The sequence below is a fragment of the Epinephelus lanceolatus genome, chromosome 2 (assembly GCF_041903045.1).
Source record: "Epinephelus lanceolatus isolate andai-2023 chromosome 2, ASM4190304v1, whole genome shotgun sequence".
NCBI classification, from domain to species: domain Eukaryota; kingdom Metazoa; phylum Chordata; class Actinopteri; order Perciformes; family Serranidae; genus Epinephelus; species Epinephelus lanceolatus.
Window position 1 is genome coordinate 26,101,877 of NC_135735.1, and position 25,292 is coordinate 26,127,168.

The 25,292-nt window shown below is 41.4% G+C and overlaps 1 protein-coding gene across 4 annotated transcripts; it reads right to left on the reverse strand.

Moving 5' to 3' along the window:
* Positions 1-518: 518 nt before the first annotated feature.
* mindy2 (MINDY lysine 48 deubiquitinase 2) lies at positions 519-24,342 on the reverse strand. 4 transcript variants are annotated; one of them, XM_033622050.2, is made up of 10 exons: positions 23,333-24,342; positions 22,863-22,920; positions 19,760-19,824; positions 11,523-11,681; positions 9,240-9,342; positions 7,800-7,942; positions 6,004-6,177; positions 3,509-3,703; positions 2,988-3,063; positions 702-854 (listed from the first exon to the last, which is right to left on the reverse strand). In XM_033622050.2, exons 1-9 carry the CDS (start codon positions 24,239-24,241, stop codon positions 3,025-3,027), a joined length of 1,845 nt encoding a protein of 614 aa, XP_033477941.1. In that variant the 5' UTR covers positions 24,242-24,342; the 3' UTR covers positions 702-854; positions 2,988-3,024. The 4 variants fall into 4 exon arrangements, with proteins under 4 accessions (XP_033477933.1, XP_033477928.1, XP_033477941.1 ...); XM_033622042.2 differs by lacking the exon at positions 2,988-3,063 and having other exon boundaries at positions 519-851; XM_033622037.2 differs by lacking the exon at positions 2,988-3,063 and having other exon boundaries at positions 519-854.
* Positions 24,343-25,292: the final 950 nt, after the last annotated feature.

The window sequence follows — 25,292 nt, forward strand, 5'->3', positions numbered from 1 at the left end:
TGTTTCAGAGGGGACACAAATAGTGTTACACTGATTTCCAACAGGCAATATTATGAGAAAATCCCTCTTTGCTTACAGAAAAAAATTTAACCTCTCCCCACAGATACCTCTAATATAGACACATAAATAAAGTGTGGATCTTGGCATCAACTTAAAAACCGTAGGTTTGTCTAAATACGTTTTGCAAATATTGATACGTACAAAAAAGCTTTGAAGCTGCAGTAATGAACAATGAATGAAATGATTGTTTTTTTAAAGAACATGGTGAGAGGGTGACATTTTGTTTCTTCAGATTATGTCTTTTGCTATAAAATATACCACCCCGAATAAACTTGACCCCACATCACAAATATAGTGCACTGTGCAACTTGTAACAAAGTTTGGCCGACTCTATGAAAGATAAGGGGTAGTTGTCGTTGTAGTGTCCCTTCCTCTGTTGTCCAGGTTCCACTGAGGATAGAGGATAGCAGGCACCAGTGGTTTGGGAACAGCAGATCCTCTGTTAGTCCTGTCGCGTCCCTTCCTCAAAATGTCTCCTTCCCTTGTTTGTTGTCAAGTTGGGGCCACGCCTTGTGTGTCCGGTCCGTGGAGAAACAAATGCTGTCCCCTTTCTCACAGATAAGCAAATGCACAAAACACTCACACTCACACAGACACGCTGTATGTTACAAAATAACACATTTGTCTTTATCCTTCGATTCTTTCTTGGCTTTGCGCTCCCCGCTGGAGGACTGTTTTCCCGGGCTGGGTGTGGCTCCTGCTGCTGCCGCCGTCCCAGGGCTGGAAGCTGCTCCGCCTGCTCCTGCACCTCCTCTGTCTGCTTCATCTCCCTCGGCGGGCTCCTGCTGGCCCTGCTGCACAAAAAGGACCAAGGGGCAAAAGAGCGTAAATTCATATGTCTGTGTATGTTACAAGCAAGGCTACTTATTACTCTGAACTGGAATAAAGTGATAAACCATATATGAACGTTAACAATAAAATAAACATTCAGCCAGATTGTAATTTGACAATATTTGGTTGCTCTGACAGGACAATCAAAAGCAGACTCTTGAGGCAGGCACGATCGCAGCTAAAAAAAATATATATATTAGTAAACTGGAAGTCTCTGTCGACCCTGTGTGGCAGGAGGTGGCTCAATTAAATACTTTCTAGCACTAAGATAAAACATCACCCTCATCCTGTACTGGATGATATTCTGGCAGCCCCCCACCAATGTGTTTTTTCCTTTTTGTTTGTTTGTTTGTTTGTTTGTTTTGTGTGCGTTTTGTTTTTTCACCCTTGACCCTCGTGGTGAAAGGGACAGTCTCCTGTTTTGCCAATGCTGCTGTCGACTGACAGCTTTGGACCAGATTCTAGATCTGAATCCTTTTTCTTTCTCTCTGTTATTTTCTGTAAGTGGCACTGGATACTTCATGTATTAGTGTTTGTTTTATTGTGCAAAAAGAAAGTCAAAAGCAGTTCTATGCCTCAGCAAACCACTAAAGTTGCAGTTAAAATTTACAGCCATGTCTATCCAGACTCATACGCAGCCACGACAGTTGTCAAAGCCTCAAATATGGATGTTGCTGCAAAGATGGTACATATTCTAAAACACAGAAGCTTCACACACATCTTCAGCCCAGCAGCACAGAACATCAATCAGCACGGTTTCTCGGTGGACAGCCAAGATTAGTGTCATCAATGCAGCATCTGACCAAATGTTTCCCCTTCTGTTCCCATGTTGAATAATAGCCAGAGAAATGTTTTTGTGAGTATTACGATGTCACAGTGAAGCGGACCTTTGACCTTTTGGATATGAAATGTCATCCCTTCATCATTTTATCCTTATTTATTAGTGTTTCAATTCTTGAGTTATGGCCAAAAATATGTTGTGTGAGGTCACAGTGACCTAATTATTTGACCTTTGACCAACAAAATCTAATCAGTTCATTTTTGAGTTCCAGTGGACACTTGTGCCAAATTTGAAGAAATTCCCTAAAGGCATTCTTGAGTTACCACGTTGACAAGAATTGGACAGACAACCCGGAAACATAATATTAAAACATAATAACAATAATAATAATTAATGAATGATGAATTACATATTGGGTGATGTTTAAATATAAATGTAATAGCATACCTTATAAGATATAACAAAATCTTATCCTAAGTCCTGACATGCAGGCGCTCTCATTTATATAGTCTTCTCTTTTACTTTAATTTTCAACCTTTTGATTATGTATATGTCAATAACATTACTGAAGTATTTGTAAAAAAGAGGTAAGAGGAAAGTAGGAGGGGAAACAGGAGGGAAGTTTTAGTTTCAGTTTTGTTTTGTTTTTAAAGTTCTGATTTTTATGTGCTGTTCAAAATCATATGATGGAAAAAGGCATGTATATTTGTTAGTAAAAAGATTATTTTCAGAAACAAAACTGAAGACAGACATCTTTCAGAGAAGCTAACAAAACCACATCTCTAATAAGATGCTCTAATAATGTCATATATAGAAATTATTTAAAGGGGACTTGTGAGCTTTTCTATATTTTGTTTCTTATACATGTGTTACAATGAAGGATGTTCATATTAATCATGCCCAAAGTTTCAAATAACAAAGTACATGTATGTAGAAGTAATCCCTGTGATCAAAAACCTCAGGCTTTAGATCGGTCTAAACACTATGTTTCTAATGTTTTTTTCTTCTCTGGCTACAGTATGATGTCATAGTGCAACAAGCATCTTTAAATAGTCATCTGCTCCAGGCACACTACTGCCAAGTGTTTATATTACATAGCCTACACTGGCACAAATAACTCCATGCTATCGTCAGGGAAACATGTAAACTTGGTTGCCAATGTTGTTACTTTCTCCCCGATTTCCTGCTGAAACCTGCGTGGTGGTATTTAGAAGCTTTAATTGGTGATTTTTTACTGTAGAAAGTGTCGCTTATCTCTGTTACAGTCACTCCCCCCGCTGAAATGATGGTGCAGAGATGCAGAGAAACAGGACACCTGCAAATGGTGACCAATCAGAGCAGACTGGGCTTTTTCAGGAGACGGTCTTAAAGAGACAGGTGCCAAACGGAGCCTTTCAGACGAAGGGTGAATACAGGTGTCCCAGCATAAGGAAAAGAAAGTAATTTTTGAATGTTAAAACATGTACACATGTTCTGGCAGAAATCCAAAATACCAGTATGAACCTGAAAACGAGCATTAAAGGTTCTCTCACTATACTTCATATCTCACGTACGTGCAACAAGGTGTAACCACTGCCCCAAGCGCCTCTAAGGACAATGCCTGTGTCTTGATCTCACAGTTAAGGGAGGCATCATTACAAGAGAGAAGAATACCACTATCCCTTTTCATCTTTAATTCGTTCTTTACAGCTCAAACTCTCTGATGCATACATCCACCTGTCTCCAGAACGCAACATCTTCCCTCTATGCTACATTAAATGCCCCTCATTTGTTCAAAGTCCTACTTCTCCTCCTCCTTCCACCTGCTTCTGTCTCCCTCAGCCCCTCCCTCCCCACCTGTGCCTGTGCCGCTGCTGCTGCCGCCGCCGCCTGCTCCTGCTCTTGCTCCTGGTAGTACTGGGAGGCTCGTCGGTCCTCCTCCTCCTGAAGCTTTTTCGCCAGCTCTAGGTCACTGATGCCCTCGGGGAGCTGCTCCCACTGCAGGTCCTGGCTTTGCTGCTCCTGCTGCAGCGACAGTGCCATCAGATAGTCCTGACACACATGAACACGCACAAAGAGAAAGAGAGAAAAAGAATTGATGACTTATGAGCAAAGCTGTCAGTATGATGTTTAAGTAGATATACTGTGCTTTGATTATGCAACAGCTGAACTTCCTCAGCCTATATTGCAAACAAGCACAGCCACAATCCACAACCACAGCTCCTCACTTATTAACTGAGCCATTTGTGTCTGTCTTCATTAATTTTCATATGTTGTAATATCTTAATTTTGCTTTTGTTGTAATTAGTTGCAGTGCAGTTTACAAAATGCCTTTTATGCTGGTGCTATCCACTGTGATGTACTCGGTATCTTCTATTATGTCATGTACTTTGTCACTGGCAAAGACCTAATTTCCCCACTGGGATCATTACAAGTTTTCTCCAATCTAACTGAATTGATTATGAGTGCAGAACATTGCCTGAATGGATTTTTCTCACCAAACCCATCTTGGCTGTGTCTGACTAAGCAAGGGGAATAAAACATAATAGCCCCCATGCTCTTGTCTGGTCTGTGTGTGTGGGAGCAAAGGCAGACAATTTGTCAGTGAGCGCTGCGTTTGGACCACTCTGGCTGGCCAAAGAGCAGACAGCTGTGAAAACAGTAAAAGTACTCAGGAGACATGGACCCGATGCAACAGGGGTCTGAGTGGAGAGTGTATGATACAGCATGGATGAGATTGTATATAGGCGCCATGTAACCCTGACATGTGTCTTTCAGGTTGTCGTGTGTGAGTTAAAAGGAGAATTACGCCTATGTTATTTATATGGTATAAGTGCCCTGACACATCAAGTTGACGGCCGTTTGTTGGTCAATGTCAGGTCATTGGTGAACGTCTGTCACCCTACTTTTTGACTTGTCTGTTTTTTTTTCCAGCCAATTCAGCATGTTGAATCGGTGTCAGAGACAGCAAAGCCCATTGGTGAGTGAAGTCACTCTAAATGCCAATTAAGCTAAGTGCACGAGAGGAAAAACGGAAGTGAGGAAAGTAAACAAACGACTCAAGTCAAGAGGGTGTGAGATTGAAACAAACTTGTTATATTAGGCAAGATTATAATGCTAGCTGTTGAGCACTTGAGCAAAAATGATTATGTTATTGTTCGCTGGCGCACGTTAAATATAATTTGTTCTTTCAACATCTGGTTATGTTGTTTATGTGCTAACTGGCTAACTAACATATTGAATTTGTTCTGTCGGTCTTTAGGTTCCCCTTTTTGAACAACAAATACAGACTACCGCCGCCTGCCAAAATGGATATATATATATATATATATATATATATATATATATATATATATATATATATATATATATATATATATATATATGTGTGTGTGTGTGTGTGTGTGTGTATTTTATATTTCCTCTCACGCAGATGCAGAACTCACGTGCTAGTTGGCCGTCTGGTGTACTCTTTATGGTGTGTTCAAGTGCAAGTTTTTGTCTGAGACACAGGTGATGTGAGGCGAGACAACAGTCTGCCTTTGACGCCACTAGTTCTTTGGTGTGTCTGGGCTTTAAGTCAGTACAAATCCATTAGTAAACATGAATAAATCTCCAAAATCTAGAGTGCTAAAACTCAAATTTGTGATGTCATCAAGTGTAAAGTCTGGAGCTGCTCCATAGACAATGGACTGTGAAAGACTTCATAGTTCTGAGTATAAGAGTACATTTTCTGTTTCAGAACTGAGAACACTAAGATAGAATAAAGCTCATTTGGGTACAAAAAAAATGAGCAAACATTTTATGGTCCACAAAATCAGACTCCCATTAACTGTCTTTGGAGCAGCTCTAGACGTTGTACCCTATGACATAACAAGTTAAAGTATTACTTTGTTGGTTTCAGGCTTTCAGAAAGAGTAGCTCATGTTCACAAATATTGTTGAACCTTCCTAGGCCATGGAAACGACATATTTAAATTCTTAATTTGGGTGATGTTCCCCTTTAAAAGGCTGAAATGGGGAGCTATAACACATCTATTATTAAAGAACTGCCCTTATTTTCTCCTCTGTTTTAGTTTGGGATGATGCACAGTTGATTTCTTTTGTATCTTGTGTTTGCAGAGATTTGATACCATATGTTTTGTTTCTTTTTGAATCTCCTTTCCTCCAGAGTTTCTCCTATTTCTGTAAAGTAGTACAATGAAGACCAGTAAGACCTTACCGGTCTTGTCTTCTGCCTGGGCCTTTGTGGTGCGCTAATGGTGTGGAACGCACATCATGATAAAGCACAATCATGGTTTTGGAGTGGATAATTGCTGGTTCTGCTAGTCTTGCCTGCATCAGTGCTCAGACCTGGTCTATCTGATCCTGCTGGCCGCGGTAAACAGTCTCTGGATCCGAAGGAGGCCGCAACCGGAACTCGGAGTCACAGAAGTTGCCGTCTCCATCGACGTTGTGCAGACTCTCCCAGACGACCTTTTCCTCTGTCAGGAAGCCTTGGTCTGTGACCAGGAGGTACAGCTGGCCCTAGGAAACAATCACACACACATTACATACACACATCTACTCAGTGTCACACTATATGGAGACATACAGGGCTGAATGGTTTCTACAAGTCAATGCGATCTGTGTATGGTTGTTTATCATGTGTGACTGCATGTAAAAGTGCAACAAGAGAACTTAGGCTGCCTTGGTGCTCTGTCTGAGGGTTATAGGTGATACACACAGCTTTGCTTACATTGGCGACGACAGAGTGCTATTCAAATTGAAAGTGAGCAGGCACCACTTCCCCTCCTGCAGATAACAGGAAAGGTCTGTCCAAGCTGCAGTGATATGGCAAGCCAGCTGTGGGCAGGGGCTGTTAGAAATGGGATACAGACCTCTTAAAGGGTCATCATGATTGGTCTAATGTTGTACAATTGCTCAAAGCTTTCATCAGTTTGAAGAACACATTACAGCAAGTCTGTGCGGTGAACATTACCAAAAACACTGAGAAGCTTTAGTGGAACGGGAAGAGAAACAGAGAGAAGAGGGTGCTTTCAATCAGGTAGATAGATGACAACACTTGATAGCAACTTATTTTTCTTAATCTACTGCAAATAATAATTGAAAATGTAAAAACTCAATTAAATATTACTCAAAGGCTTTCCTATAAAAAAAATCAACTATCCATCAAAACAGAAGTACGCAACTTCTTATTGAATAGCCTGCAGAGAAGCAATTAATTAAAGCAGGTTTATTATGTTTAGCCCACAGACAAAATATAGGGCAGTCTGTTTCAGATTGCAAAAGTAGTTTTGCTGATATCTGTATGGAAATCAGCAAAAGAAAAGAAAGAAATCTACCCTTACAAGGGTGTCAAATTACCCCTTGAAATATTTCACAGAAAAAAAAGTAATTATCCTGTGCAAGTAAAGCGCTTCAAGGCGCTTGTCACGGACTGCAGGGACAGTTCATAACACATCCTGACCCATTTAGGTCGCTGCAATTTATAAAGTAAGCTCCACATGTGATTCTCAATCTGACTCATGCACTTACTGTGAAGGAGTTGTCAGAGGGCTGGGTATCATTTAAAAAATTACGATACCAGTACCAAAACCAGTATCCTTAAAATTATACTCATACAAAGCACTTCACTGAGTTAATTTTTTCTACTTAATTTGATAGCCATCATGTGAATGGAAGCATTCAGTTGGGGAAAATGCCACCAGACGTGGGGCAAATTAATTTGTTGGTAGCCTATCTCTGTATGTGTGTGAGTGAGAGAGAGAAAGACAGAAAGAGAGACAGAGAGTAAATGTGTGTGTGTGTTGGTGTTGCAAGTGCCAATAACATGCGGGGAGATGCCAACATGAAACTGTAGCAGGGCATCTTGGCATAGTGAACTGCCAACTCTGTCAAATACACTGCATTCAACTTCACCACATTACAGACTGTGTGTGCCTTAGCTGCTGCGGTAGTGGGCCAATCACATGTCGCATTAAATTAAAGAATGCCTGCAGTGATTGGCTGCAAGCAACACCATACAAGTATGCATTTTTTCTAGATCTGGGTACAAAACGGATTGAATGCAGGTATCGTTTGACTGGAGAAGTTTCAGGACTACTTGGTTATATCAGTCCATTCCTGTAGCAGCCCTGGGTGTTTACCTTATATTTGATCATAGTGCTGAAGTGGTTGTTCCTGAAGAAGACACAGAGCTCTCCCTCTTGTACAGTGGATGTGAGCTCACACAAGCCGTGGTACGTAAGCTGCGTGGCTGTGCTGCTCAGAAACTGCTCTGCCACGATGCCTGGGGGCGAGAGAAGGGGAGGAGGGAACAGTCAGGCAAACAAAGAAGGAGAGACTGAGTTTGTGATTAAATTTTTTTTAGTCTGTATTTTCTTTTGCAGAATTCACAGACAAATTTAAGACGGAAAAAAACTGAATGGTGTCCATGTATATTAGGATGCTTTTATTATTGATAAGCTTCATCTGTTGACCCGCGAGTCACTGAAGTAGTTCTGAAGACAATCAATTATTTAGCTCAGGAAGCAGCACAACTTTCACATGTTTCTTATAAATGCAGTCTTTTTGATTTACGGATATTTTCATCATTAGACCACTGGATGAGTCATCCGCACTACAATCAAGCAATCGTTACTCATTCATAGGTCACTATTTGGAGAGCGTGTAGGAAACCCTGCTGTAATGTCTGCAGTAGCTGTTTGAACACTCTGACTCTGCTGCTGGAAGTGATCGCAGTAACTATAGTGAACTCAATATAGGCTGGGAGGCAGATGGTGAGGGACATCTGTAAGATGGAGCGGCATTCAATTTGGAGCAAACACCCACAAAATCAGACCCAAACAGATGAGCAACAGTCAACCTTTAGAGGCTGGCGGGAAATCAGCTACCTATTGGATACTTGCTATTAAATATTTCAGCACATTAAAGCCAGACAACAAAAGCCGGAGATGTTTAGTCATATTAGTCATTTTTAAGTGGTTTTGAAGTCGTCTCTTGGAGCAGCATCAGCATCAAATCACTTAAATTAAGCCCTCATAGGAATTCCTACTCTCAAAATGTAGAAATACAATAAACAGAAGTGAATCTTCCATATCAATATCATCATCGGCTAAAGGCTTTGATGTGTTGACTTGGCAGCGGCCCAGCTGACAACCACTCAGGAAGCTCAGTGTTGAATGAGCAAATATTTTTAGTGGAGAAGTTAGTGACAGCTGGTGAGAAAAGTGTAAGCTGTGGAAGTAGGCCATTTGATGAGTGGCTACATGTATGTCCTGGTTTCAGCTGAGCTTGATCTGTGATGCCCTGGACAGTCCAGTGAACATATATACTTAATGTTAGGGTGCACACTGTTGTTCCTGTGCAAAGTGGCACTTGTGACACTAGAGGATTTTAATCAACCCGGTAATATCTATTCACTCTGAAGCTCCAGTTTTCTAACTTTAACATTTCCTCCCATGTGCATGACTCTGCTCCTTTTTCTCTATCTCTAACTACACCAGGGGGAGAGAGAAGAGATGAGGGGACACAGGAGGGGAGTCAGGCAGGTGAGAAAGTAGAGGGAGTGAGGAGAAAGCACTCACCTTCCCCTGCCAGCTCGCTGTTGTCTGACTGTTTGCAGGATATTATCTTCTCCACCAGCTGGTTGTAGCTGCAGTTGCCCACTGCCTTGACAATGTCATGCATCTGCAAACAAAGATTGAAAAAACACTGTGGGAAAGAGCGTTCACCGAGCTTTGATGCCGTTTTCCTAAAAGCCGTAGCAGTAGAAAATTTCAAAATTTATAACCCAGGAGAAACATTATGGTGACAAGGGGTTCATACTAAAACTACTACTGCTGTGTAAACCTGATCCCTTTTTTGGTGCAGTTCAACCGGTGCATTTACCCATTAATTATCTTTATTTTGCATGGTGTGAATGCTGTCATTTGAACTTGACAAAATGTCTGCACACAGACCACCTTAAAAGGAGATGGTGTGCTTCCAGGAGAACTGTGGAGCTGTTAGTTTGTGGCTGAAAAGCAAACTGGACCACAGGACTGTGTAGTAGCAGATATGACATTAATATGATTTCAAACTACTGAATGGATGCATCCCATCTGCTGATTCTGGGAACTGTCAAGGAGGTGATTGCCTGTATAATTATCCAAAGTAATTTGGTAACCATGATAACATGTATGCTTGGCAGTTAAGTGAGAAAAATGTAGAGACCACACTTATACAACAACTACTGTATCCAGCTCATGTGGTGCAGGTTTTAATCCTGTTTTTAGTTTTATTTCTGAGCTCTTTGTTACACTAGAGAAGAGAAATTAGACACATTAAAGTTCAGTAAAGCTCAGTCCTGTGGGCTCAGGAAACACTGATGATTCAGGATGACACTTACCACAGATTTCTGAGAAAGAGTTTCCTGTCAGTGTGTATGACATCATCATAATAACCAGTTAGGGTTGATACAAAACACAAAAAGCTAGAGGGCAACAATGTGACAAATTGATCTTCAAAGAAACAGATTGACTTGTAAAAGGTAAGTAAATACAACTATTCATCATTAGTGGTTTACTTTATATCCAAGTGTTACGTTTACTTATGATGTAGTTGTATTTAATACATTTTGTGAAGTTGTTGCAACTTAAAAATGACAAGTGAGATTAACTTGTTCATTCTAAGTATTAATTAACTTAAGTAAACCAAGTCAGTCTGACTTAGCTGAACAGTTTTATGTATTATATCTGCAAGTTCTGCTTTGTTAACATTCGGATATACAAATGTGATTGATTAGTTTGCAACAAGCAGGATACAGATATACAGAGTAGCACAATGTTAACACCTACAGTGTTGTTGTGTTTATTACACTTCAAAGCATACGCATAATATGTCTAGTTTATTTGAATGTTTCATTTTAGCTTATGAGCTGACTGAAGCTTTGTTGAATACTGGTATTTTAGAGAAAGAGAGAAAATATTTGGTCTGAGTTTTTCAGATTTTTTTAAAGATTATTTTCTAAGGCTCAAAGGGGAATTTGTTTTGAAGGTATGATTTCATTTGTTGCCACAAACACTGGCCTTGTTGTGAAGGTCCAGTGTGTAGGATTTAGGGGGACCTGTTGACAGAAATGGAACTTGATATTCATACCTATGTTTTCATTAATTGATAATCACCTGAATCATTTTTTCACTACCTTAGAATGAGCCCTTTATATCTACATATGGCACAGATCCTCTGCCATGTTGTTCTGCTGTAGCACAGAACAAACAAACCAAACACTGGCCCTGGATAGGGCTATTCACAGCCACTGTAGTTCTCCTTGACGCTAGATTCCAGTAGATCATACTGTACACAGTGGACCCTTACAATGCCAAGAATAGCATTGAGTTAAAATAAAAAATAACCCAATTTACTAATCATTCTTTGTTGTGCTTACTTTATTTATCTAAGGCAATCATTTTCCTAAATTCTACTGAATAAACACAACTGTTAGGTTTAGTCAGACTAACTTGGCTTACTTAAGTTGCTATTACCTAGAAAGAACAAGTTAACTTCACTTGTCATTTTTAAATTATAACAACTTCACAAAAATAAGTAAATGCAAATACATTTTAAGTTAACATAACTTAAGACTAAAAGTAACATTTACTTAACTTTTTCCAGGCCATTGGTTTCCTAGATTGTTTAAAGTAACATCAACTTGTCATTTTAACAGTGAAACTACAAGAACTGGAAGGCAGAATATTTCTTACTCGTAGTGAATTTGACAGAGACGTGTCCAGGATAGGGAGCAGGGCAAGAAAAACCTGTTCTGTTCTGTTCTGTTCTGTTTCTGGGAGGTAAAGAGAAACAGCAGTGATGAGTAAGGTCAGTCTCACCTGGGGGTCAACCAGCCAGCCGTGGTAGAGAGGGATGTCGAGCAGATCAAACACAATGCATTCTGGGGTGTACTCGAAGACTCGCACCCCCGTGAACTTCACGTTCACATCCAGACCAGTCTGCAGCTTGTGCAACACTGCCATGGCATCACTCATGTTCTAGGACACAAGGAGAACAATGGTTCAGATTAATGTTATTAAATGTGTTATAATAATGCAGCAGAGGGATTACACAATGTGAAACTGAAGTTTGCACAAAATATTCTTTTTGCTTGTGTATAAGACATAATACAGAACCAAAAGCTGTGTCCCATCCAATTGTTTCCATGTGCTGTAAGCCGTCTTTCTGTGTTACATTATTCCCGGTTGTCTGCACACAGTCAGCACATCTGAAGCTATCAGCGATTGATTTTTCTACCTTTACAAGAAGCCATTAGCTGCCATTCACTCCCGTACAATTAAAGAAACAGCTTCCCAACACTTCGCCTTAATTTGGTTTTGTCAAATATTTTTTACTTCATCATGACTTCACTGTGACTAAGTTGAATTTTTTCATATTTACTGCACTTATTAGGTTTTGCTCTGCTTACTGTCAATCAACCTACAGCCACAGGAAGAAATGGAAGCTGCTGCCGGGAAACAATCTGATGTTTCATTTCTGAGTAAGCTCTCAGGCTTATCATTGTGAGACTGTGACATGATATTTCCCTTGGATAATATTACCAAGGGGTGGACAAAATATCAGAAACACTTGACAATATAATGTTATCCATTAGGCCTGCAATAAACACAATCTTTATTTGATTTTTTTGGGACATTTTGGCCTTTATTTCTGGTAGTGAACAGCAGAGACATGACAGGAAATGAGAGGAGAGAGAGGAGGGATGACATACCATTGTATTGATGGTTATAAATTACATCTTTAGTGGTAAAATAAGTAAAATATAAAGTGTTTAAAGGACAACTTCGGTATTTTTCAACCTGGGCTCTATTTCCCCATGTGTATGTGTGCGTATGATTCATGGGTACCACTCGTTCTAAAATTGGTTCAGTATTGAGCCGCGAAATGAGCTAAAACGGTAATGGGGGCAAATGCGTCCCGTATAAAAGTGCTTTTTTCGCCACTGACCGGTTCAGATTGCCAGCGCTATCTCTGTAAATAGCATATTGTAGTGGCCCTGGGGCAGTGGTGACTGTGAATGAGTGGAGTCAGCTGTCAGTCAGTGTTGGAGCAGAAAGGCGGAAGTTGTCCCGCTTGGTAATGTAAATGATTATGTGTGTGTGAAGTGTGTATTATGCTAGAAGAGTCAGAGGACAGAGTCTTTTACGTGCTACCCCCTGGAGTGTTACCGGAGTTTTTGGAGTGCTCAAATAAACGGGCCTTTTTCCCGAACACAAGAACAGGATGTTGCGCAACACCCTGTACAGCTTTCATAGGCTGCCTTTGTCGGACAGCGAGATGCTGAAGTTGTGGCTAGTTGTGCTACAAATGGATGCTAACACTCCTGTCAAGACACTGTGCCTTGCAGACCATCGGGTCTGCAGTGCTCACTTCTCCCAAGATGACTACTGCCAGCCGAAGAAGAGAAGACATCCAATCCCGAAACACCTCTTCCTCAAGAAAACGGCTGTCCCACGAGTAGAGAGAGCTACAGACACAGTGGAGCAAAGCTCGTGACATCACACAGCCCAGAGGTAAGGGAAAGGCTAAGTTAGCATGCTATTTACAGAGATAGCACTGGCGATCTGAACCGGTCAGTGGTGAAAAAACACACACTTCACACACACATACTCATTTACAATACCGAGCGGGGACGCCCTCCGCCTTTCTGCTCCAACACTGACTGACAGCTGACTCCACTCATTCACACTCACCACTGCCCTAGGGCTGCTACCATATGCTATTTACAGAGATAACACTGGCAATCTGAACCGGTCAGTGGCGAAAAAAAGCACTTTTATACGGGACGCATTTGCCCCCATTACCGTTTTAGCTCGTTTCGCGGCTCAATACTGAACCAATTTTAGAACGAGTGGTACCCATGAATAATACGCACACATACACATGGGGAAATAGAGCCCAGGTTGAAAAATACCGAAGTTGTCCTTTAACATCTGCTGTGACCAAACTGTCAGCGTCATAAAGCCCGAGCCCACCAGTTAACCCCTGAAATGTTTTATGTCAGACATTTGTGGCCATTTTAAGGATGTATTCTGTTTACTTAGATTATAATACATTGTAAATGGTTTCACAGAAATCAGTGCCCATTTTTTAACAATTTGTCTAAGTGATGGGAGATGACTCACTGTAGCAGAAGGTATGCACTGACGTCACTTTCACATGATACCAACCCCCCTCACTATGAGCAGACTGAGCCGTGATACCAGGAGGAGAAAACACACAAAAAAGTGAAGGCCATCAGAGTCTACAGTGCCCCATGCTATGTACTGTACCAGACAGTCAATGGTCCGTGCACTGTAGACAGATATCAAGCTGATGTATAACTTTAATGTAGCGTCACACCAGGGAAGTAATGTTACACAAAACAAAGCCTGGTGGCGTTAAGATGACTGGGTTTACTGTCCAGAACACAAAAGCTTTAAAAAAAAGAAGCTGTTCTGGGTTTAATTCAGCAAAACCATCCTGCAAACAGACCTCTAGGCTATTTCTTTAACCAGACAGTTCACCTCAGAATAAAAAAATACATATTTTGCCTCTTACCTGTAGTGCTATTTATCAGTCTAGGTTGTTTTGGTGCAAGTTGCCAAGTGTTGGAGATAGCAGCTGTAGAGATGTCTGCCTTCTCTCCAATATAATGGAACTAGATGGCACTCATCTTGTGGTGCTCAAAGTGCCAAAAAAACCCATTAAGAAAACTCATCAACAGCAATGTCCCTTTCTAGAAATCATGTCCCAGTTAGTCAAGATAATCCACAGACCTTGTTGTGAGCAGTTTCATGTAGGAACTATTTTCTCTCAACCAAGCTACACCTGCAAACCATAACACTGGACAGAAGGAAGCAAGCATCTACTGCTAGCTCACCTAGCACCACTGAGCTAGCTGAGGAGGACGTCGTTAATGTTTACATCCTGTACTGTCACGAGCAAGAGCCTCTCGTCCATGAGTAGATGCACACGTCCTTTTTTTGGTATTTTCCTGGCGCTTTGAGCACCACAAGCTGAGTGCCATCTAGTTCCATTATACCCGAGAGAAGGCAGACATCTCTACGGACGAATTCTCCAACACTCTGCAACTCACACCAAAACAATCTAGATTGATAAATAGCACTGCAGGTAAGAGGAGAAATATGTATTGATTTTGGGCTGAACTGTCTGGTCAAAATGGCTTACAGCTCCAAATGTTTGCTTGCTCTGTTAATGTTACACAGACGCGGGGAAAGCATTGCTTCACCTTGCTTCACTTCTCTTTGGCCTTCAGCAGTCTGTAAGAACTTCTGCTTGAATTCTTTCTAAATCTCCGCAGCCAATTCAATAACAGCTTTTACCACCTTACCACTGTTTTCTACATTTTACACAAGTGAATGCACCCTGGTGAATGTTAAATTTTGCAGATAGGATTTCCCAATATACCATATCAGAAATATTCCATTTCAGGTTTCTCTTTTTCAAAGCAGCGTCTAAGCTCTCCAGAAGAAGAATGGCATCACCAATGTGCAGGGTGTTTACAAGTTGCATTTAAATTAAATCTACCACTCGGTTCCTGCAGGCTTTAATTGGATTTGTCTTCTCTGGTATTCATGTGGCCCAAACAGAGCTGAGAAAAATGCCTCTTCATGCTGCTATTTGTCTCTCGGGCTAATAGGAAAACATCAGAACTTTGTTTTGAGGTAGAAAAATCTGAACTAAATGGCTTGAGGCTGCCAAAAATATAAATGTGTGGAAAGAAATTCTTTTATTTCAGTGACTGAATGATTGAAGAGAATGAACTGTGTCCACTATGATTGGCATTAATCCTCTAATTATGAGTGAGGAGGATGTTATCAGCAAAACAACTGTTCACTGCACTGTGTGAAAGTCTTTATATACACACACCACATCACATGTATGTCATATATGTCACACGTATGCATCCACGCACCTGTGAGCCCGACGAAACAGATCAATTCTAGCATCAAGCCTCAGAGCAATGTTTCCCAGCTGGCTTTAAACCTCTGCTGCCATTTAAGTCTTGGATCAAGATAAGCCTCGCAGCTGAGCCCTACAACTCTTTTATGAGTGTGCAGTTGTGAGCGATTTCTGTTTGATTTCTGCTTTTTCACAATAAACAACTAGAGATGGTAAAGACACAGACAAGAAAAATGACCCCAAAGCAAATTACTTTACAGAACAATAAACTTGAGTCTACAAACTTCAGAGTTATCTGCAGCTCTGAATGATAGTTCATTACAACCATGCATACTGACTTTCAGCAGTATGGTATTGAAATAATGCCATCATGTTGTTTAATCATTTTAATTGTGTTGTCCAAAACAATAATCAAAAGAAAACTGTATATAAAACCTTACAAAATGAGATATTTCATAAGTGTGAAGAGTTTTGCGCAGTGCAAAATATAACAGTGGACAGTTTGATTCACTACACATAAATTAGACTATTTATACAAGACAACGTTATCATATTCTGATTAATGTCATTAGATTAATTTCAACTACAGTATCGACCAGCTTGTTTTGAAAAATTATTAGCAAAGAGGTACAAAAAATAAATTAGCAAAAGTTTTCAGCACAGCACGTGGACTCTATATGTTCAGTTTACAGTAGAGATACTGTATGTCCCATTAACGGTGAGCTACTCCCGCTTTGATGCTCGGCGCGGCGAGCTAAGGTGAAAAGCCTTCAGCTGTCCCATCTGGGTGTGTGGATTAGGATGCTTACGAGCAGCAGTGATGGCAGGATTAGCAGGGCTGTGTAATGGACCACATCTCTTCACTTTAGGGCAGAGCGCTCCAACAGCAGATGAGCGCTCGGAGATCAGATGATTAGCGAAGCATCGCTCGCATTCATCTGTGCTTGTTGGATGCACTTCCACAGTATAACACTAGCTCAGTGCTCTGCTTAGGCCTTTCTGTATTTTACTTCACTCTCCTCAGCCCAGGTGTGTAAAGGAAGGCCTCTCTGCTTAACTAACTGATGACTTTCATCCAAAATTTACCTAAAAAGAAAATCCTGAGATGGCGTAATTAACTGCTAGTTGACAGCATATGGCATTTCAGTGCCAAGATGAGGGATCTGATTATGACAAAGCTTTCATCTCTTAACATAAGAGCCCCAGATGATAATGGATGTGTGGCCATTAAAGCATGTAGCCAAGAAATCAAACTATAATCTAGAGCTGCAGTGATTAGTCGGTTAATAAAGTATTTTTAATAGTTTTTTTAAGCAAAAAAGCCAAACATTTGCTGATTTTATTCTTCCTAAATTGCAGAATTTGATGCATTTCTTTGTTATGCATGATAATAAATTGAATAGCTTTGGATTTTTAGGATGTTAGTCAGATAAAAATACCATCTGAACACATCACTTTGGGGTTTTGGAAGTTGGACAGGGCCTGTTTTACTATTTTACTGACAAAACAATTAATCAACAAAATAATGGGCAAATTAATCAATAGTGTGAATAATCATTAGTTGCAGCCTCACTGTATAAAAAACTGTAAGAAAGAATATTGGAGAATGAGCTCTTTTTCTCATGCTGCACTTTGAGTTTATAAACCAAAACCTTCCTGCCAAGCAACACAATTGAGCAACTGTTTTTGGCTGAGAAAAACATACTAAGGTTTATAGTGTTATCAAATGTTGTACTATTGCTAAATAAATATCACTCTTAGGAAATTCAGCTGTCAGATATTTGTCCTGAGGGTGCAAAATTTACTAGTGTGTCTGCATTCATGTAAATCTATAAAAATACACACAACCAATCTATGAAGCAAAATAAAACAGCGCATCAATCACCGGAGGACAAAAGTAAACCATTACATAACGCCGTGACCCGGCAGCGGGAGCTGTAAATAATGAACGGTTTACGAGACTGTGATGTCCCACAATGTGGGTCATACTTTTATGAATCCTGGCACACATCAGCAGCTGTCACTGCTCTACATTTCTGTTGGATGTATCGTCGAGCTAATGTGAACTTTCTAATGTTTAACAGCCCCTCATTTACACACATACGGAGGACTGAACACCTCTCAACATAGACTGATTATAAGCTCATATAGGTACATGCTTGTGCACTGGAGCTATTGTAATGGATTGCATTAAATAGTACACACGTACCTAACAAACTGATAATCCTGTGTGTAGCTTAATTGCTGATCTTATAATTAGATTACTCCTGCTTGAATTAAATCAGTGTACAACACTACAACCTGTACATCTGATAGCTCTCCCTTTACCCTCGTTATGAACGTTTTATGATTCAAAAACTATTTCTATATCTCTGACATCACCATCAGCAATTCTCCATCATGTTTTCATCTCATTTAATGTGTCTGCCTACTCAATTAGATAGATAGATTCCTAATCAGAGGGACTTTAATTTGATTATCAAGGAGTCTACCGAACAGAAATGTATGGAAAAGTAGCATCTGTTTATCATCAAACAGGCTAGGTCTAAGGCCATGTGCAAAATTGGAGATTAATGTCTTTAATCCCACACTGAGATTTCATCTGCTCTACTCAAAAGAATAAATCAGATGAAAAGATTCAAGAAACATGTGTGAGGCAGGCCCATCACTGTGAATGACACCAAATTAAAACAAAAGAGGCTTCTTAAACACAATAACCCATTTCCTCCAATGGCTGAACAGCCATCATGGATGAATTGCCTTGTAAGAGTGCTGTTGAGCTGCGTCCACTGAGACAAAAGCAGAGCAAAACTCCACTCTCACTTCCACAGCTCCTCCGAGTAAATATTTAACAATAGCTAAAGAGCAGCCATGCAACTGCTATTTTAATCCTCATACACTCCTGTGGCAGATGATGTTTTTTAAGCTTAATTTATAAATAGATCCACTTCTGTTGTGAACTGCTTCAGCTCTTTTCAAAGTCAGAGTGGCTTCAGTTGTATTTTATAACAATCCAATAAGCAATGAAAGCACATCTCTCGCAGATATCGAGAGGAGGACACCTTTTGTTTGACATGCACATAAACACATTTCAGACTTGCTCTCTGTTAGATCCCAGAGCCCTGCCCACTGTAGTCTCCACATACTGTCAACCACAGCGAACGGACATGAGGACACCCACATGCAAAGGAGCTCTCAGGCCAGTGTCTAGGATTAGACTGCCATAATAACTATGCTACACAAACTCTTACCACTCCCTTGCTTTAACTGTCCATGCTGAGGCCACCACTCATTTATTTAAGAGGTTGTATTTCGGCTCAACTTAAATTTAGAAAGTTGCAGTGAGCTTCTACGAGGAGGCTACACATTATATTTTCTCCTCTTTGAATGAGGGACAAGTGTGGATTCAAATCATTCACAGATGTGCTGGTGCTCTGCCACGCAAGAGGAGGAGAGGCAGGGCCTCTCTCGCACCGTAGGCAGGCAGAGGAGATGGGAGGAAGCAGGGGAGCTGGAGCTCCATCTCCAAGTGCATCTCATGGAGAGTTACACATACACACACAGCCTCAGTAATAGCCCGGAGCTGAACCCAGCCATGCGTCTCTAAGCATTCACAGCCATGTGAAACAACATAATCTGACACTCCTGACCCCTGTTGTTCCCTGGGCCTTGCAAGACACATCTTATGTAACCTATAGAGCAGTGGGGGAAAAAAGCTAAGCTGCAGTTTCATGTGGTTTGTAATCAACTTGATGCTCATTTCCATATCATGGAACACAGCTGACCTTCTCTGCTACCTCAATGCAAATGTACAAACCTGCTTTATTGTAAGCATGCAGCGACTGAATGGACATCAGAGCAGTGTGCACCTCACTTTGCACACTGTGGTAAAAAAAAACACATCAATAATGGCGTTGAGAACAGCTGAGATATTTTGAATGTGTCGATGAGACAAAGCGAGCGCTCACATTCAACTTGCACAATTACGGTTTCAACAAAGAGGGAGAGAGAGAGGAGAGAGTGAGTTCATCCCAAAAGCCCTGCGCTCCTTAAGTACCATGAACAGTCAGCAGCTTGCTAATGCACACACATAAGCAAAAACACATGCCTGGTTAATAATAATATCCCGCAGTGATTAGACAGGCCTTACCTGCTCATAGTTTAGCCGCTGAGCCTCTGATATCTCTTTAGGTTTGGTTTCCAGGATGTAGTCTCCTGCAGAGTGACAGAGGGAGAGAGATGTTGACTTATATTGTATCGACAACAGAGCAAAACAATCACTACCATGATTGATTATCACAACAGCACATAGCTTGAATGTTTGTACAGAAGATGACAGATGCTTTGAGGTGTTTTAAAGAGCCATCGGGAGGGTTTAGCATTGGCCAGCTGTTTTCCAGAGAAAAGGCTGTGCCAAACACGTAGCATCAGTCAAGTCCCTGTCCACTGTGGTGTCACCTGAGAGCTCTGTCGACTCGGCTCTGTGGCAGAAAGTACAGCCTGGCAGCTGTCTGGCTCCAGCTCTGTGCAGCCTGATCAGCGCTACAAACAGGCTGCTTTTTTATCATGAACACAGAAAACAAAAACTGAATTTCACATAGATTAAACGGCATAGGAGTCATGGAAATATATTCTTGTTATTGCTGGTAAAATGTTACAGCAGCCCTTACTTTAAAAACTCTTGTGTAAGTGTTTTTTGAAATACTTTACGGAGAGTCATTAATTTATTAGGAACTGGCGAGAGCATCATGCTGCACTGTCAACACATACTTTTCCTGAGTATTACTCAGAGGAATGCCATCGACCTCTTGTCATCAACAGCAACATTAAGTAAAAACAGCTACACATGGAGAGAAAAACACTTCCAGAGAATGAATGGAGTATATAAAAGAAAAAGTCTATTAAAAGGGACAGTTCACCCTAAACTCAAAATAAAAAAGTTTTTCTCTCTAACCTCGAGTGCCGTTTATCATTCTACATCGTTTTGGTGTGAGTTGCTGAGTGCTGGAGATACCTGGAGTTCAGATGTCGACCTTCTCTTGAATATTATGGAACTAGATGGCACTCGACTGGTGGTGCTCAAACCACAAAAAAACATTTGGAAAACTCAACAGCAGTGTCACTTTCCAGAAATCATGGCCCTGTTACTGAGGATAATCCACAGACCTTGTTGTGAGCAGTTTCATGTAGGAACTATTTTCTTTCTACCGAACTACACCCACCAACGGCATCATTACGCAGACAGAGGCGTGCATCTACTGCTAGCTCACCTAGCACAGCTGAGGAAGGAGGCCATTAATGTTTACGAGCACAAGCCTCTCGTCCATAAGTAGATGCACGCTCCCTTCTGTGCGGGGATATGGTTGGTGGGTGTAATTTGGTGGGAAGAAAATAGTTCCTACGCGAAACTGCTTGCAACAAGATCTGTGGATTATTTTGAGTAACTAGGAAAGAGCCATTCCTGGGGAGCTTCTGATGTATTTTTGGCGCTTTGGGGACAACAAGCCGAGTGACATCTACTTCCGTTATTTTCAAGAAAACGCAGACATCTCTACAGCTGATATCTCCAATACTATGCAGCGCACACCAAAACAATATACATAAATAAACAGCACAACAGGTCAGAGGAAAGAAATGTATTTTTGATTTGGGGGCGAACTGTCCCTTTAAGCTTTTTTCTTGTTGTGCTTTATAATTGCAGTGACTGATGTAGAAAGGCATGGAGATGTCTTCATGTGCGTGCTGTGAGAAATAACTGCCCAATCCATTACTAGCCTATCTATGCACAGAGTACAGTTAATGTGACCAAAGTAAAGACGTGTTTGACTCTCTTAATGAGTGCACAAACCTATGCTTGATGACCTTAACTCAAACTAAGGCATCAGTCAAGCTCAAAGACTCTTTGTTGCTGTCTTCTGCAACATGTGAACTTGTACTTTACGAGGTGTTTGCACCGAACAACAGACTAACTGCTGGCTGCAGTTTAAAAGACCACTTCAGATTTGAGTTCCATGCTGTCACCCTAGCTGAAGATTTTATTGCAAGTCAAAATTTTTTCCAGCAGAGGGCCGGCCAGCCAGCTGAGTGGTTTTACTACAGCATGTCCACGACAGGGAAAACCCCTCACTGCTCTGTACTCCAGTGAACTGTGGACTCACTTGTCTCAGGTCCTCCCTGAATATCTGGAGCTGTCTGCCTCTGAATCACTGGCCATGCTATGCTGCGTGCTGTCAAGCAACAACCACCACCCACTGTCAACAGCACATCTGCACAACATCACCCTTGGTGTTTGTGTCTATGTATTATGACACAGTGCTTAGTTGAGATGTTACCCAGCAGCCCCTGAACATGATACAAGATTAATATTGTGTGCTGTAATTATCACATGCAGACACAAGGTGAAGTCATTGTCCCAAATACCACACATATGGGCACTTTTGGACATAGTGAAACACTGCAAACTTACTTCACTGTTGGAGTGCTGTTTGAAGCATGGACGCAAACCATCTACCATTTAAGAGTTCACATATAGTGCTGTGACATGGACTACTTTTAGTCTACTTACGCCAATGAACACAGAAGGCCCTGAGCTGGGAGAAGACACAAGTGAGGACTGTCTCTACCTCTGAAGAACCCCTGCTGTAATCAGACTCTCTACTTTGATATTGTGGAGTAATTTTAGTTATGAAGGGCAGGAGACAGCCAGAGAGAAGAGATAGCTCATGTTTCCTTTTCAACAGCAGAAGATTTAATCATGGGGGATTCCCCCGTTCGGGTCTCTTCCTCTGTTGACACTGGAATATGTATATATATATATATATATATATATATATATATATATATATACACACATATATATATATATATATATATATATACACATATATATATATATATATATATATATATATATATATATATATATATATATACGACCTTTAGTATGTAATCACGAAAATTTGAGAGGATGTGAAACACAAGAATGTTTACAAGGCTGATGAAATGCAGCTTGATGGGTTGGTGTGTTTACAAGTGTGGACTACAAGCAGTGCAACATTTTAGTATTAAAGTAAGTTACTTTATACTTCTGCAAGCTACAAACAGATTATATTGTAAATGCAAAACCAGGTGGAGTGCCATACTCACTGGTGTAACATGGATTAATATCATAATTATTACATCTCCCCCTCTGATCAATGATGTGGCATCGACTTGTTTCTGGTCTTGTAGGTTTAATAGCTTCAAACACTCACCGAGATATTCCATCAGTTGCTCAGCAGTTATAATTTCCATCATAGGTGGCATCTTTACCTGCAACAGAGACGCATTGTCATCATTCAGTATCCAGTTACCAAACAAGGCACTGCAACTCAAGTTACCAGGACAAGACTATGTTCTGAAGGGACCCATGTGTTTTAGTTAGTAAACACCACGCACATCACGTCAGCATGCATCATGCTCTGACGTGCTGGTACATCATGAGACCTAATGCTGAAATTGATAAACATGTCTTGACAGAAATACATTGTGTGACAGGAAGTGGAAGTGCTGAGACACAGAGGCACTAGGACTGGGTGTGTATGTTAACCAATGGCAAATCTAAGTCTTACACAAACTTCCCATTATAATTATATAAATAAACTGCTGACAGAGGTTATAAATGTGCATATTGTGAAGTTACAATCAAGTTTCTATTGACCCATGCTGATCTCAGAGTCTTTACCTTCCATGCAAGCAGGAGGACATTCATAATAGCCAGTAATGGACATGGGCCGTTCTCGTTCTGGGTGATGATCGGCGTATTCTCCTCCCTCCACTTGATCCACTTAATGTGGTATATGGACTGGCCGGCGGCCCGGTCCTTAGCACACGAAGTCTTTGTCCCATCAGCCCCGTACTCGCCCTGCAGGGCCAGGGCCAGTCCTCTGTCCTCCAGCCCCTCGCTGTTCAGGTCGGAGCTGGGGCATGAGTTGAGGTTGGAGAAGGACTCGAGTGAATCTATGCTTCGAGACTCTCCACCGAGGCTGGGATCGGGGTCACTCCCACTCGGCAATCCCTCCGATAAGGTGTGATCACCAGACAGCCCCGGTTTGACGGTTGCTGTGATTGCATTGTCCGGACACAGATGAGTCGGCTTGGCAAGTTTTGTCGGCTCACTTTCCTCACAAGGCAAAACCTCAGCCCGCACATCTGTGCCCTCCTTAGCGGAAGGTGAGGACGGGCCGTCGGTTTTGTTGTTTACTAACTTTGAGGCACCACCCTCGCTATCTTCTGCAGCCAGCACCGAGTCATGCCCCATCCCGTTACTGATCTGATCCCCGGACCCCGAGCCGCTCGTCGTCGTAGTGTCCTTCTTCGTATCCTCCAGCACCGGGAGGATTTCGATCACTTCTGGCACGTCCGACTTCCCGGCAGTGGAAATGACATTAACGGCGGTGGGAGCACCAACATTTGTGGTGCTGTTATTACAACTAACGTTAACCAAAGTACTGAGAGCAGCCTCACTATTCTTGCATTTCTCGGCTGTTCCTTTCACTCCGCCGACAGCCGTTACGTCGCCCATCTCTCCCGCGATCGTGGCACACAAAGCGCTCCCGTCAGTGTCTCGATGCAGGTTTGCATTTTTCTCCATTTCGATTTACAGACTGTCGACAGATTTTAGCTCAATTGCAGCAGCAGCTTCAGTCCCAAAGACGCCATGACAACTCTGCGAGTGACGTCATCAGAGTGAATTGCTTTCAGGCCGAGCAAGGGGGCGGTATAAAAGCAACGGGCAGGCGGTGATGCCTTCGCGTGAGCTCGTATTCTTCAGGTTCTCAACTCAAGTTAAAAATGTGTGACCCAAACAAGGTATTTATTTAACGAACCATATTCCTCAAACATGTTTTAATGACTGAAATAACTAGGTCGCACGTAAACCGTTAAATTTTAGCTGATAGTCATTGATGACGAGTTAAAAAAGCCGAATTTGTAAGAGTGTCCACCTCAAAACAAACGATGCTGACGATTCTTGGTTACACCGCATGTATAACAGCAAGTCTCTGAAGCAAAAGAACAGTTAAGATTGTTTCCCGTGTGTCCTGACTCCTCAGCAAGGTGCCAAAATACAGAATATACAAAACCGTTTAAAGTATTGCCACCGGCCCGCACCTTTGTACTGTGTATGGCTGGCCCTGTCTTTTATACGGAGTGCTTCTGCCGTGATACAGCCTTTTACGAGGACTCCTGAACGTAGACTGAACGGAACCTGCCGTGGCCGTGACAGTCGTGCGTTATGAGCGCTCGCGTATTTGTGAGACCATAATAATCTCGCGTTGCCAGACCCCCCCCCCCCCCCCCACACACACACACACATACACTACCAGCGCCATGCCTACTACTGTCAAGATAAACGACACTTTAATTATGAGGCAGACGTGATGGTTGTGAGCTTGAACTACATTCATGGTTTGGGAAAAACCATGAACCACGAAAACAAAAATATGTTTTTACTTCTTTAGTTGGGTGCAAAAACACATATATAAACCATCATATAAAGTGATCTATGTTATTTTAGCATCACCGCACTTTTATAACCATTTAATTACCAATTTTCTAAAATGTCTTCAGTAGTACGCATAATAAATCATTATTTTGACAGGCTTGATCAATTCACATGCAGTAACTATTTACAGTCGCTAGAT

Bases quoted from the DNA above. Each gene is read 5' to 3' on its own strand.
- mindy2 (XM_033622037.2), bottom strand. From the start codon at position 24,241: ATGGAGAAAAATGCAAACCTGCATCGAGACACTGACGGGAGCGCTTTG. The intron at 19,825-22,862 runs GTGAGTGTTTGA...GTCACTCTGCAG, and splicing joins GCAACTGATGGAATATCTCG to GAGACTACATCCTGGAAACC. The intron at 3,704-6,003 runs GTCTGAGCACTG...CATGTGTGTCAG, and splicing joins AGCAGGATCAGATAGACCAG to GACTATCTGATGGCACTGTC.